This window comes from Cuculus canorus, chromosome 2, assembly GCF_017976375.1.
Source record: "Cuculus canorus isolate bCucCan1 chromosome 2, bCucCan1.pri, whole genome shotgun sequence".
Taxonomy (NCBI): Eukaryota; Metazoa; Chordata; class Aves; order Cuculiformes; family Cuculidae; genus Cuculus; species Cuculus canorus.
In genome coordinates, this window is record NC_071402.1 from 30,705,002 (window position 1) to 30,720,544 (window position 15,543).

General features: G+C 36.8%; 1 protein-coding gene across 5 annotated transcripts in view; it reads left to right on the forward strand.

Moving 5' to 3' along the window:
• The window catches only part of SNX16 (sorting nexin 16), a 30,061-nt gene extending 14,726 nt beyond the window's left edge, over positions 1-15,335 (forward strand). For 4 of the 5 annotated variants that reach the window (XM_054059327.1, XM_054059326.1, XM_054059328.1 and 1 more), the window contains exons 5-8: positions 4,768-4,837; positions 9,447-9,583; positions 12,276-12,392; positions 12,677-15,335. In XM_054059327.1, the coding sequence (XP_053915302.1) occupies positions 4,768-4,837; positions 9,447-9,583; positions 12,276-12,392; positions 12,677-12,785 (433 nt within the window). In that variant the 3' untranslated portion in view covers positions 12,786-15,335. The remainder of the gene's footprint in view (positions 1-4,767; positions 4,838-9,446; positions 9,584-12,275; positions 12,393-12,676) is intronic. The other variant, XM_054059330.1, reaches the window with a different exon arrangement.
• The last annotated feature ends 208 nt before the right edge of the window (positions 15,336-15,543 follow it).

Genomic DNA, 15,543 nt, shown 5'->3' on the forward strand with positions numbered 1-15,543 from the left:
TAAAAGCAGAGTAAGAAGTTCTCTAGAGCAAACAGCATTCCCTCAAGAATTTTAAAGCTACTAAAATGTAGAATTGCTGAGCTGTGGTATGAGACCATATAATGCTCATATCTACTTTACTGTATAGTAGAATAACTCTTAATACATTTGGCACATTTTTATAATGCGTTTGACTGAGTCTGGGAACTAGCAATCAGTATTTTTTGGTACTGCTTGTAATAAAAAACCTGAAATGGTAAGCAGGTAAATAAAAATAATACTTGGGAAAGCAACGGTGATGTTTGCAGATAGAAGTTTACTTTCAAGAAGTTATGAGGGAGATGATTTAAAATAGTGGAAAGGCGAGGGGAAAAGAATTTTGGAAATTTAGGAATTATGTATGGAATGCTAAGTCACAGATCTGAACACTGATGTTCAGAGTACTGGAAGTTACCTGGAAAAAGGAGTGAACAATAAGATCGTGAACTACTGTAGAAGGATCCTGAGGCACTGAGTGACTAACTTGCTTGTCATGAAGTGCAAAATGACAGTACATACATACAGAGTCTTAAACTCGTTTGTTTTTTACAACCTGGAAAACAGCTATTGGTATTGATAGTTTTCTGAATCAGTTCAGTATTCAGCGATAGTTAAAAAGTTACATTGAAATTGTTGAAGAGGAACTTGAAATTCAAAAAAAATACTGCTGTGGGGATCTGAACTGCACTTCCACATAGTCTCATGTTAAAACACAAGATTCCGTTTCAAAAGATGGTCTGCTAGAAGTACAGAGAAGGCAAGCAAGAACAGATGAAGCCACAGACAAACTTCCCTGCCAGAAGAGTTCTGTTCTCTTTAGTCTGTCGTCTTGGGAAAGGGCTGGCTAAACAGGGCATATGAAATCATCCAGAGGATAGGGAAGGTGAGTAAAGAGTGTTAATGTTTTGGATGATTCATAATCATCTCTCAGTACGTCACACTGTGTTGTGAAGCTTTGTTGTGAGATGTCAGAGACAGAAAGGTTCCAGAAAGAAACTGGGTTCAACCTGTGAGTTTCTCTGTCATCGCTATTAAGCATGATCATACAGGTGAAATATGTGGCTGAGAAGTTTAAGAACTTCCTGATTATTAAATTACACAATAATATGTGTGCAAAAAACCCAAAAAGGAATTACTCTAAATATCACTTATGCTGCAAGAGACCAACTAGTCAGCTGGTGGATAGACTTTTAGTCTGCTTGCATAGAACTTTAAGCTTCACGGTGTTACAGCTAGTTTGTTAATTCAGCTAGTTTTTTTGCATTTTGATGATGGTCCATCCAAATTGGAGGAAATAAACTTTTGTCATAATTTAAGGCAGAAAAACCTCAAAACACAACTTTTAGACTGCATTGCTGAACAGATAAAGAAGGGAATTTAAATGTTTGTGGGATCAGTTTGTATTTTGGTTAATGAACAGATAGTTAACTGAAATGTAGTTTGGAGGAGAACTCTGATCTTGGCTCTGTAAGGCTCTGCATGAAGATGTCATTTTTTTAACTAACTTTATAACTTGTTGGTACAGCTTATGTTCTAACGTTTGGATCTGTAGAAGATCTGAATTCCTCAGGAAGTGATTAAAACTAAGGAAGCTTGATCCATCTGATTTATTTTTTTTGCTCATTTATCAGTAAACAGAAGTTACAGTTAATGGAAGTTAATATTTGCAGCTTACATGAGCAGTAGTGAGCATCTGACTCCGCATTCTCCTGAAGAGCTCACCATTTATTTCTACAGTTTTGCAAATAATCAAACTACTTGGATTGCACCAAAGAGAATGAGCTTTTTTTTTTTTTGTAGAGAGGTCTTTTGTTTCTCCTTATGCACTGTATCGTCATTGAGACGTATTGATAGTGGGAAATCTGCTCTTCAGGGATAGAAGACCTCATTTGGTATACTAGTTTTTTAATAAAAATAGATTCACAAAGTAGTTTAAAGATAAAATGTAGGATAGCATAGAGGTAACTAAATTTAAGAGTGTTTTATGGATTTCTTCTCATATTTTGCCTTGTATTGAAGATTCAGTGAAAGATCAAATTGAAATCCACCCACAGAGTTTAATGTGTTCAAGAAAGTTGTATATAACCCACAATGCGGGAGAAAGAAGTTTAAACTGCTAAACAGAAGTGTCATCTGGCTTTATATAGATGACGCAGCTCTCTTCTGCCTCCACTCTGTATCAGAAGCAGCTTTAAAGGCAGGAACTCCGTTGTTTTGAGTCTTGCCAGGAATCCCACGTGTGGCACTGCCCCTTGCTGCCCTTCTTAATGCTGACATATGATGGCTTTGCTGCTTCTCTTGAGAAGGATGTCAACTAGTATAGGAAGCAATCTGTTACATGATGTAGAAGACATTTCTGTGACACTTTTAAGGCAGAATTTTATCCTATTTTTTGAATGAAAGAGATGTAATGCATAGACGGGAGAACAGAGGCAAGGCAGACTCCGGAGTACAGCTAGGCTGCGAATGAATGTTTATGCCCTCAGGTGCATATTTTAGATAAACAATGTTTTCAGTGAGCTGTGGCTTTAAGTTTCTTGACCTCCTCATGTAAAATAATAAATCCAAAGCTTTCAGTCTCAAGAAGTTTTGAAAACTACAGAAAGACTGTTTTCTGTCAGCAGCTGTAGAGAAAACAAATAAATGAGTTTGTCTTGATGTAAGTAATGTTGTATGCAGATTGGATGATTTTGCTATTTATTTTTCCGGATGTTTCTTTTTTCACTCATAAGCATTACTGCATGTTATGTCATTTTAATGTTACCCCTTATCAGAAGAAAACTACTACCAAAATATAGAAAAATACTTTAAAAGTATGTTTGAACTGAGCTATGTGAATAAGGATGAAGATATTGAGGAAAAATAGTGAGCACAAGTGTTTACACTTAATGAATTCTTACGCATTAGACATATGTGACTTCATTCAGCATCTTTATGAAAAGAACAATTCAACCGTTAACAAAATGGACTTGAGCATTATGTTGGAAAAAGGTCACTTCAAACAGATTAAACTGCTTGGAGAGGAAAGTAACAGCCTGCTCTTCTCCTTATAAATGTACTTTTACGTGCCTGAACAAATTCTAATTTGGTTTGAGGTTATATTTCCTAACAACTTCAACTAATTAGTTGTTACCATCTATCATTTTTTATGCTGATCAAGTGATAATCTTGGCTTCAGTACCAAGAATTTTTTCATTATTTGAGTATGTGGGAGATGGTGTTTTAATAGTATAGATTTAGGCCATGACTTGGACAAATTATGGATTGATTAATGTAAAATGGTGGAGAGGGGTTGAAAAAGGAAGATTTTATTAGATTTGTCACAGATTATGTGGGAAGAGGAATGATGATGATTTTAGGAGAATTTTTTTAAGCTTGGTGTTAGGGGCTGGTGAGGTGAAACTGGGTACAAAGGCAAGAATTCTCACCAACTGTTGGCCCAAGAAGACCACATTTGTCTTCACATGTGAAATAAGCTTTTGAAAGCAGGCATACAAAAATCTAACAGCATACTTTGAAGTTCAAGGTATTTTAGATAAATGTGCTTCAAAGCCTTTTAAAAGTGATGGTACAATCAATGATGAGTGTTAGCTGAAGAAATTTCTCTCCTCATTTTGCTTGCCTGAAGCTGTTGGATAAACAGTAGCTGGATAAAAGTTTCCTTTCTTGTATTTGTACTTTTGCACCTACCTCAAATACAGGGAATGAGTGGAAGACAGAAAATGGCTTCCTTTGCCCTCATCTTCCTACAGGACTTAGGTGGGAGGAAGAGATGGGAAATTAATTTGGACTCGCATCTTCCATTTTTTGTGCGTTCATTGCACTAGGAGATGATTTAAAGATTCATGGTAGTGAGTGCATTACTCCTCGCTAATTAATTGTGAATACGGTTGTCTAATTGGAGGTTATATGGAAAAGAATGAACACATCAGCAGAAAAGTCTTAGAAATCTGGGTGAAGGGACATGATTTGAGATACTGGAGAATTCTGTGAAAATTAATCTAAATTCAGAAGATTGAATGAGCAAGATGCTCAAAATACTGTATAGTAAACCACGTCCTTCTTCTGGCCTTTGCAAAACAATGCACAGAGGAGAGGGAGTGACAACTGCTATGGAATTGTACACAATTTTAAGTTGAATACGTTAATTTCAGATGTGTGTTTAGAGATTGTGTAGTACATCCATGCACATTAACATTGTCACTTCTTGTATGATGTATTATATACTGTACGTAGGAAAATTAAATACTGTATGTCGATGTATTATGGTCTTAGCAAAATGGAGACACATAAGCATGCTTCAGTACCCATGCTTAGTTCCACTGGTATTTCCTGAAGGGATCTGTGAAGGAACTTAGCAGCATACTTTTTCATCCATCTTTTAATATTTATTTTTTCATCAGGAGACTTTTTCAAAATTTTTCCATACCAAAGTGATAAACTTGCTTGTCAGGTGTCACATAGCAACAAATTCTATGAATATTTGAATAATCATGTTCTGAATTTATTTACTCTGTCTGAAATCTCCTAAGTGTATTTGTGCAACTTCTTACGTCACATTTAAAGTACTGTCCCTGGTTAACACATACAACTGAGACTTAATAGTTTGTTAACATTATTTTAAATGCTTTGGAGCAAATTTGAGGAGAGATGTTTGCGTCCCTTAAAGAAATAATGCCCCTGTATCATCATATTTAAGTATTGTTGCTTTTCTCTACACCAAGTAATTAGTTCTGTTTTTTGGTATAGCCTTGCAGTGAGAGAATTTCTTTGTCTGGATGATCCTCCGGGTCCTTTTGACAGTCTAGAAGAGAGCAGGGTAAGTACTATCTAAAATGTGATAAAAGCAGTATACAGAAGGCAGTATTTGTAGTTAGAATATTGTAAAATCTGCTGAGTGGTATGGAATGAAATGTTTTTATTTCTATGTTCTTTCACAAAAATTTGCAAATTATGTATTTCTAAAACTGACAAACTGACGCAGTCTTATTGGTGCTCATTGATAATCTTTGAGTGCTGTACTTGATTCCTGTCCCAAGATATAATCTCTTCCTTTTTGCCTTTTATGATAAGTGGATGAAATCTGTTTTTAGGGCAACTACTTACATAAGGCTACTACTGAATATAACAAGAGGTTTTGTAGGTTTCTGTTCAACATACTGTTACAATACATGTACCTTAGACTTCAGATTTTGAAGTAAAATGTTCTTGCTATGGAATGTAATGAAAGGGTTAATTCTGACCACCAAAAATAGCGGTCTCTCAGATAATTGAGTGATGTTAACTAGTGTTGTAAAACAGCAGCCTTTCATGTTGCATGTGAGCACATTGAACAAATGTATGCTGCAGCCTGTTTTATTAGAAGTATGTTTCGCTGGCATGCAGAGCTATATCAAGTCTGTCTAGAATGGCTTATTTTAGTTTTCTGGCTTTATAGAGTAACAGTGCGTTTTACAATTGCACATTTGTTGTTAGTGGTGTAGACATTAAGGATGTTAAAGTGATGCTCTTTCAACTAAATTTATATTTACCACTTTAGTGTGCACTTAAGTGGGAGTGCCCTGGCTCTTGTTAAATTACTGAAAAGTTATCTGAAAAGTTACTGTTAAATTTTCTGAATGATGTGGTATGTCATTTTGTGTTAAGAGCTCAGAACATCAATTCAGTCATTTTTCATCATAGCTATTTAAATTGATGAAAATTAATAAAAGTACAGGAATTATTTGTTAAGATAATTAAGAAATTTAAGTGCCTTCACAGACATTTTCATCATGCATACTGTGGTGAAGTCTAAAGGTTATTCTTACACCATAGGATTTTAGGCAAACTATTAAAATAGCTGTGCTGTTGCAGCTTCAGCTATTAACAATTTCTATAAAATTGTCACACATATTTGTCACACAGTTGTCATAAAATTATGGTCTCTGGGGAATACCTCACTTTATTACAGAGTGGTTGATGTTGGAAGGGACACCTAGCCAAACTCTCAAACAGGGTCAGATATTGCAGATTGCCCAGGACTATATCCAGTCAGCCTTTGAATATTCTCTGGATGAGACTTCACAACTTTACTTTGCAGCCTGCTCCAGCGTTCGATCACCATCACAGTAAAAATGTTTTCATGTGTTTGGATTGATTTTCCTGAGTTTTAATATGTGCCCATTGTCTTTTGTCCTGCCAGCGGGCACTGTTGAGAAGAGTCTGGCTCCATTTTCTTCATTCCCTCCCACCGGGTATTTATACCCATTGACCAGATCACCCCACACCTTCTTTTCTCCAGCCTGAAGTCCCAGTGTGCTCATCCTTTTATCACATGGAAGATGTTCAAGTCCCTTAATTATCTTTGATTATGATCTTTGAATCATAAGCGCTGGGGTCCTGGTGTACAACAAGCTGATGAGCAGCCAGCTCCCTTAGCTTTCATAGGTGCAACCTGTCAGCCCCTCATGGACTTGTATCAAACTTGTTTAAGTTTTCCCTGACCTGATCCTCCTCCAGTGAGGTTAAGTTTGTCTTGCCCTTCCTTGTATTTTCCTCTGGTTGCAGAGATCTGGGATTCCTGAAGGCCAGTCTTGCCTGTCAAGACAGGCAAAGACAATATCAAGTACATCACATTTTCAGTGTAATTTGTCGCAAGTTCCGCTGCTTCGTTCAGCAGCAGGTCCATGGTTTCCCTAGTCATCTTCTTGCTGATGATATACTTGTATAATAGAATCCTTCCATGTTTCCTTTCAACATGCCTGGCTAGATTCAGCTCCAGGTTTGCCTTCGCTTTTTTAACTCTCTTCCGGTCAACCAGGCAGCAGCTCTGTACTCCTCCTGAGTCACCTCTCCATGCTTTCACCGCTAGTACACTTTATGTCTGAGTTCGGTTAGGAGTTCTTTGCACAGGCCTCCTGCAACCGTTGCTTGATTTCCTACTTGTTGGAATGGACTCTCCTTGAGCTTGGAGGCAATTAATCTTTTAATATCATGTATGGGCTGCTTTTCCCTTCAGGGTCTTTTCCCATGGATTCTTTCTTCCACACAGACTTCTGAAGAAATTGAAGTCTGCTCACCCAAAATCTGCAGTTATGGTCCTGCTTTTTGCCCTGCTCCTGCCTGCTAACATCCTAGACCTCTGCATACCAGAGAGCATCTATATCAATCTTTGCTTTTTTTAACAATGCCCAGCTACAGGACAAGCACATAATTATGGTTCACATAATTATTCTGGAGTTCATTTTTAAATTCATGCAAATGAATCACTCAAAAATCACTTCTGTTTCACCTTTCTGCTGTTACGGTTGTCATAACAAAGCGTAGCAAAAAAAATAATCTATTACTGTTTTCCTGATAATGGAAAAAATGGGTATCCTCTTTGTTTTATGTCTGTTGTATTTTTCCAGTTAAAGAAGGACTTGCGAAAACATGTTTATTTTTTGGGAGGGGTACAGGGTCCTCCTCCATTAAAAATCAATTGGGCGTTACAGAAATCTAATCACAGAAATGTGGGCTGAATAGTCACTAAAGCAATTTTTTTGTCATATCCATGGTAATTGTTTCCACAGGTCCTTTTTCCAGACATCTGTGTTTCATGATCCAGTGAAAAAGAAAGCAAAGCTCTCTTCAGATGGCTTAGCTCTGTTGCCCTTTCAGAATTTACAGGGAACATTTGTCCCACGTGGGTATTAGAACTGTACTAGACTCAGGTGTCCAGCTCCTCAAGGCACACGATGTCCTGTTACGCACAATTCCCTGATAGGCCTTTCTCCGCTTCAGTTCACTTTTTTGCTGTTATATTCTTCAGAATATGTTGTTTACTTATTCAGTTGTGAAGAGTGACTGCCTTTCCTTGGGCAGCTGATACACAGATTACAGCTAGAGAAGTTTTCTCAAAAAGCCTTGTTTCTCTATTAGAACGATCAAACAATTCACAGAAACCTGTGGAATATTTTTAGTTATTCTGTGAATAGAGAGACTTGCATGTGTATAAATCATAAAGGTAGAAATAATAGAACTTAATTATATTCTTAAGGAAATAATTGCCATTTTTCAGTCAAGGCAGTAGCAACCCTGGACAGTTTTACAAAATACACTACGATTCACTTAGCTGCCTTGAGTGAAATAGGGTGACTGAATAACTAGAATGGTAGCTAAAGTAATCACTAAAAATGCTGTGTGAGGAATGAATTGCATGATGTGGCTTCTCAGCTCTAGTAAATGTGAATAAAGCTGTGACTTAACTATGATTGGTCTTGAGTGCCTATCAACCAAGATAAAATTGCTATCTGAGTCAATAAAATAAATTATTAAAAAAAAAAACAAAAAATGGTTATTGGATTGAAAAACACTACATTTGCTTGAATTGTATAATTGCATTTTAAAGAAGTTGAGTCTGCTTCAATTGAAGCGAAGTATAGTAGATTTTTGATGTTTGTAGCCCATTTTAAAACTCTGGGAAAACAGTGTCTTGGCAGTATTGCTTTTAGCTGAGCTTATATAAATGCTTATGTTCAGTGGATTCCATGAATGAGCAGTTAGCTGTGTGTAATGTTAAGCCAAGGAAGTCTCCTATGTGGGTTTCTTATTTAGCAAGAACATGTAAATTATTAAATTGGTGTTGTACATTACTGTTGCTATACTTGCTCTTCCCTGGAATAGATCAGCAGGCTCTGTGCTGGCCTGTCACTTCCTGCATTCAGTGGATATTGCATTATACATTGGCTCTTCACATTAAGTTTTGAGATTGCTCACTGTCAAACTCATCAGGGTGTACTGTGTGTACATGTCCTGCTCAGCAGAGTAGCACAACGTACGTATCATGGCTGAGTAGTTACTGTTCTCAGCTTTTCGTTAAACTTTTTCAGAATATTTTTGTGTTGGTCTTCTGGGTCTGGTGATTGTCCTATTTGTAACAGCTGCAGGGTACAAGAACTGCACTACTTTGCCTTTGTCCTGGGTAAGGGAATCGCATACACTTTAGATAAATTTTCCTAGCATCTCAGGAATAATTAGATACTTCAAAATTCGCATCCAAGTCATGTGAAAGCAAAGCTTATGTGACGGGGAAAGGAAGTAGGGAGTTCAGCTAATGTTCTACGTAGGCAGAAAAGTTAAAAATTAGGGATTTGGGTGTCAAAGGAGAGAAGCCTCTTCCTAAAGTCTCTTGCAAGGAGAAAAATGATGTGATAAAGTATTTGTGCTGCAGTTTAGCATAATAAATTCATTGTTCAAAGCAAAGCAGCATTTGTTTTATTAAGGACAGAACTTTAAAAAAATTTTTAAATATACTTTCTTAACATGTATTTTTTTAACAGAGCTCTTTAGGGTAATTAATACAAAGAAAAATACCTACAATTCTGTTGGATTGATATTTCTAAAAGGAAAAAAACAATAAAGCAGTCCACTGAAGTAAAATGGAAAATGTTATTAAATTTGTCTTTTAGGCTTTCTGTGAAACTCTGGAGGAAACAAATTACCGTCTACAAAAAGAACTGCTTGAAAAACAAAGGGAGGTTGAATCACTGAAGAAATTGTTGAGTGAAAAGCAACTTCATATAGACACCATTGAAAGAAGAATTAGGTATGTAGAAATTTTATGGGCCTTGTTTCCAAGAGGGCATGCATTTGCTCTGTATAGTCACAAGCACCAGCTTCAAAAGTATTCTTGGAAACAATTTTCCTCACATAACCACATACAAAGGACTATTTCCAGTAGACTCTTTCTCATATGCTGGCTAACAAACTGTTGTTTAGAAGAAATAAGTGAGTGTTGTCCCATCTTTTTTTCTATCTAAAGTAACTGGAATTGTTTCCTAATCCTTTTAGTCCTGCAAAGATTCCATGCTGCTTTTGAAGTGGTGGATATGTGAAATGCCCTGCTAGAGATGAGGGCATTGTGTTGAATTGTAAATTCAAATTGTAAATTGTAAATTGTAAAATTCCACTACCAAGCTTTGACAGAACATAGCGATCAAGCAATTATGCATCTGTATTAGTGTCTTCAGGTTTGTTCTGAATTGCCTGGCACTATACTGCAGATAGATTTAAATCGATGATCTTCAGTGTTGTTTAAATGTTAAGGAAAAGAATAGAGTTTTATAATAGCACTTTATCGTGCCTGTCTGCTAACTTTTGTATTAGGCCCAAAGGAGTTGATGTGAGGCTATTCAGTGTCCTGATACACCTGCCGAGTCAGTCATTGTGGGGTTTCCTTAGCAAAGGAGTAAGTTCCCATATTCCCTTTAGAAATCATTCTAAAATTTCTGCTTCAGTTGTTGAGTCTAGCAGATCCAGGTTGACTAACAAGTCTCGTCTTTATATATAAGGTTTAAGTGAACTACATTTGGAAAAGGATTTAAATTGAATTGCTGTGACTTATTGAAAATCATGATCTGAATAGTATATTCAGTTTGTCACTTACTCCTGAAGGCAAGTGATTACATTTAAAAAATATTTTCACTCTTTGAAAAGAAATTTGTGGCTTAAATGCTACTTTAAATGGTGAAATAGCTATAAAAATTAAATCACTTGCATTTGGCTAAAATATCATGATAGGAAATTCTGTGTGACTAAAAATAAAGTAAAAAAGCATGAGTAACAAAAAAGGGATTTTTTTTTTTTATCACAGCCTTGAAGATAGAGGTTTTTCTAAACGTACGACCACCCTACCATTTTCTGAGACATATAAAATTATTGAAAGTCAGCCAAGTAGAAGCTGAAGTCTTGATAGAAAATAACTCCTGTAGTTTTCAGTTGTAAAAGTTAAACAAGGTTGCAGGTTTACTTGTTAAGAAATTCATCTTGTCTGATGGGACTTGAACCCAGAAGAAACAGGTCTGCCTTTGGCCCTGTTGAAGTGACGTTTTAATCTGATAGCCCAACAAGAATTAAGCATCTTCTGCCTCTACACTTTAAAGGCCAAGTGCCTAAAATGTGTGTGAGGTAGGAGGAGGGGCAACTGGACAAGGCATCAGACTTGTAGGACTTTACATATCATGCTGGGTTTGGTCCAGACATAGGGCAGTATTCATAGAATACTGCTGAGGTATAGGCCAAGAATGCCAATGGTATCCTGGAGTGCATTAACGATAGTGTGGCCAGCGGGTCAGGTTGATGAGGGGATTAGAGCATTTCTTTTGAGGAAAGGCTGAGAGACCTGGGTTTGTTTAGCCTGGAGAAGAGAAGACTGAGAGAGGCTCTTGCCAATGCTTATAAATATCTAAGGGATGAGTGTTAAGAGGATGGGGCCAGATTCTTTTCAGTGGTGCCCAGGGACAAGACAAGGGGCAATGAACACAAACTGGAGCACAGTAAATTCCACCTTTACTGTGAGGTTGACAGCACACTGGAATAGGCTATCCAGAGAGGTTATAAAGTCTTCTTCTCTAGAGATATCCAAAACCCACCTGGATGTGCTCCTGTGCACCTGCTGTAGGTGGACCTGCTTTAGCAGAGGGATTGGACCAGATGATCTTCAGAGGTCGGATCTTCCAACTCTTACCACTCTGTGATTACTTGAATGGCGTGCAATAAAATGAAACTATGGAAACAGTACTAGTTGAAAGAAAATTTAAAAAGGGGGTGAAATATGGTAGTATCACTGTCAACACAAAATTGCTCCCAAGCTTTCCTCCACAATTCAAGTGGCAGCTTTCAACACTAAACTGATGTGTTTTCCATGCAGAGAAATATTTTGGAAATATTTTTTTTTTTATTTTACATGGCCATATCCCCAGTTGTTGCCAGAGTAGTTGGATTGCCAACTTGTGTTGCTGTTAAAGAAAAAAATTACCTGTCTCTTATTAATGAAAAAATGTATTGCTTTGAAACATAATATGTGACACTAAAGTTACAATGAGAAACTTGGGAAACTGTTGGAGTCATTTTATCATCCTGCTTGTCTTTTCTGACTATGTTGAGGATATAACCCTTCTGTCATTTAGGCAAGATGTGTGTGGCTTTGATCATCTGCTTGTAATTTCTTACCTGAAGTCATAATTGCTGGTCCGAGACTTGAATTTTGTAAAGCTGTGAAATTGTGATGCAACCAGATGATTAAATTTAGTTTAGGAATAAGCAGCTGGAGCAAATAAACTGTTTAAATGGCTGTTTGCTGTAAGGCCTGCACCTCTGTAGTAATAAAAGAAATGGGGCATGTAGGAGTGAGATTGATAGGTTCCCAGAAACTGCAAAGTTTAAAATGAAACAAACAGCTCTTCAGTGATGAATTTTCACTATATAGATTGGTGGTACTTTGTTCTTATTTGTTGTAGGGATTTATCTTTAGGAAAAATGACTCGACAAATGTCAGGAGAAGGAAGTGAGTGCAGTGGTGAGGTGGAGTCTTCTGCAGTAGAAGCAGACCAGGGTACCCTGGGTGAGGACAGCTGGTAAATACAATTTTACTTACATGTTATGTTTTAGTTTTTCTTTAAGTATGTTTTTAACTGCTTGGTTTTGTATGAATTCTGCACAGCTGAGGAATTCAGCGTTTTATTGCACCTCTCTGTAGCTATCCCACGTTTCATGAAAACCCTCAGGTTAGATAAAATTAGATTTGGAATAAATGATAAGTTGAACAAGCTTTACATGTTTTGTGGATCATAGGCATAAAATGACTATGGAGAATCCTGTTAGTTTCCATTTGACAAAGCTTATTGATCTCTTTTTGCAGCTCAGATAAAGAGAACCATGAAGCATGCTGGAGTGGCCCTGTGGCTGAAAATTCTGTACCAGAAATTGAAGTTGCTGAAGTAGCGTACACAGCTGATGAAGAACAGTAGGTAGCTGCTGCTGCCTCTGAGAGGTTCAAGCTTGGGACAGGGCATAGAGTAGCTGTGAAGAATTTACAGGAAAGAGTGAGAATGCACATACTGAATGTTTACAGAAATCCTTAAAAAATTATTAACGTAAGAAATATACCCAGTGCTGCTTTGATTTCAGTTTTTATCTAGCCTGTATATATTTAATATATTCAAGTCTAATAAGGGCTAAAATCAGCTAAAGTTTAGATAGTGTACATACACAATTTGGCTGACTTTCCTAGCAGAATGATGAAAGCGTCATATTAAATCAACAAACGCATCTAATGAGCATGTCATATGTTGCACTGGTGTGACACGTTTGATGTGTTCATCTGTTTTCTATTTGTGTTTTTGTATTCTTATAGCCATAAATGCTTGTTGCAGTAAAAATGGACTCATGATTAATACAAATGTAGAATGTGTTGGTTTTAAATTCTAAAGTTGAAGAATATTTCTCTGGAAATTTTAATGCAATGCAATAGGAAAACTTACAGTACCAAGAGAAAAGTACTTATGAAATGGAATTGTAGTTGGACATTTTAAAACAAACTGGTCATTTTTGCTGAACAACCTAATATGAGACCCCAAAACACTGTGTATTTTCATCCCAAGATAGCATGCTGTAATACTTTTTGTTCGGTAATGCTGCTTTGAAAATCTGGGATACCTTTGCTATGTACCCACGTAACAATAGAATTGGTGAGTTTGCCTTTTACTTGGAACACTACCTCTTACCACCTTGCTAATGCATTCATGTTTGTTTAAAAATATTCCGGGATTATACGGAGGTTATTGAAAGAGTTGTAAAGAAGCCATATTTTTTTCCTGCACAGTTCATAACTAGATTGAATCTAGTTGCAATGTATTTTTTGTTTCAATATACTGTACACATGGGGATGTTGCTCCATGTGTTCTATAGCCTGTTTTTCAAAATGTATTAAGACAGGAGATGCACTTTATAATTAAGACTCCATTGTGCCAAGTTCAGTTGGCTAATTGGTTGAGAAAGGAGAGTTGCAGGGAGAGGATTATGCAGTGCCTTTTTTGTATTTTACTTGTTCATTACTGCAGAATTTTTTTACAGTGCTCTGGGTCAGCTCTGTGGAATCTTTGATACAGCTTGTTTCTGTTCTTCACTTATTTACTGAAAGTGCCTTGTTTTGTTCTGTTTTGTTCTGCTTTTCCAACAGGAAGAATGCTGTTTTGTTTTAATCTTTTTTTTTTTTTGCCCTATCCCACCCACAACGTCGTGTAATGTTGTCAATATGCAGTGTCTTTGTGCTGGAGATATCAAAGGGAGCTTTGTACTTCAAGCTGTGCATACAGTGGCCTTTGTGCAGAACTGTATAAACCTTCCTGGTGAAATAAAACTATGGGCAAGACACCTCTGTTTTCTTCTTCGTTGTAGAAAAAATGTTCAATGCCTTATTTAGTAGAAGGATAAAAATAGTATGAGAGAAATTTCCTACCTCAGGATTTCCTACAGTTACTCAACTTTTGGCCTGAGTTTTGTTTGTCTTTGTACCAAAAATTGTCTGCATGCGAACGAATGTGTATGCTGTAGCAGGACACCAGAAAACTTGCTGTACTTCTGCTGAAGAAAAAAAAATCAGTTCCTTTTTTATTTTATTCTGCATGAATCCTCATAGATATTGAGTGAACTCAATAAAGTTTTGACACCTTATTGAAAATATACATGTAATCTTTTGTCAGATGTCACTCTCATATTTGTAAAGAAGGTTGAACTGTGTATTTTAAAGAAGTGTAAGCTTTACAACTGTAGATGTTTTTAAGCTCTGGAAAAGGTGCTTAGGTCATACATGCTAGGCATTTCTTAATACTTCGGGTAAATCTGCAAATCTGGTCACTAAAGAAAGCGTTAATATAATTTACAGTTCAGTCATGAGAGGGCAAAGGAATGGAAATTTTGTTGTGCTCTGTCTTTAAGTTTTGTAAGATATTTTGCTGACCCAAAGGACTTAGAATCACATGAATAGACTTTTTTTTTTAGGGGGGGGCCTTGATTTTTTTTTAACAAGACTGAGCTGAAAAACATGAATTTTGTTCAGCAGCCATGTGGTATCACTTGGTCTATGTTGTTGGCTAGTGAATGATTGCCCTCTCTGAGGGACATGCAGAATTGGAGGTGTGGTACGTGTGCTGGCCTTGAACATCCGGATTGAGGTGGTTTCCAAGTCTGTTATATATTGCTTTTGGGGTTTTTTCTGGTGTGGTGCACTTGCTTCCATTCTGGCACTATTTTCCACCCGTTTCCTTCTCATTTCACTCACTGCTGCAATTTGAGAAATGAACTTTCAATTATTTCATAAGAATTTCACAGTGGAATTCTGTGGTCTTCACAATGAGCAGAGGAATATTCAAACTGGAATTGTAGCAGAGTGAATTGCAACCAGCAGCACCTTGTTCTTTTCTGTTGTAGTTAAATCTTTCCAAAGGTTACTGTCTTAATAGTTCAGCCACTGATCTGCAATGGGTTTTTCTTCCCTTGGTTTTAGATTTTGATACATTGTACTCAGATTAATCTTCCTGGGGTTTTGCTTTTTTTTTTTTTTTTTTCCATATACTACATCTTCAGTTTAATAATCCTGCAAGGCACTTGCAGACTGCCCCGCCACTTCTGTGCTGTTGATTTGTATGCTTCTAAATCAATTAAAATGCTGACTCATAATGAAGCAAGAATGAATCCATATGAAACTCCCACTTCATACCTTTCCCA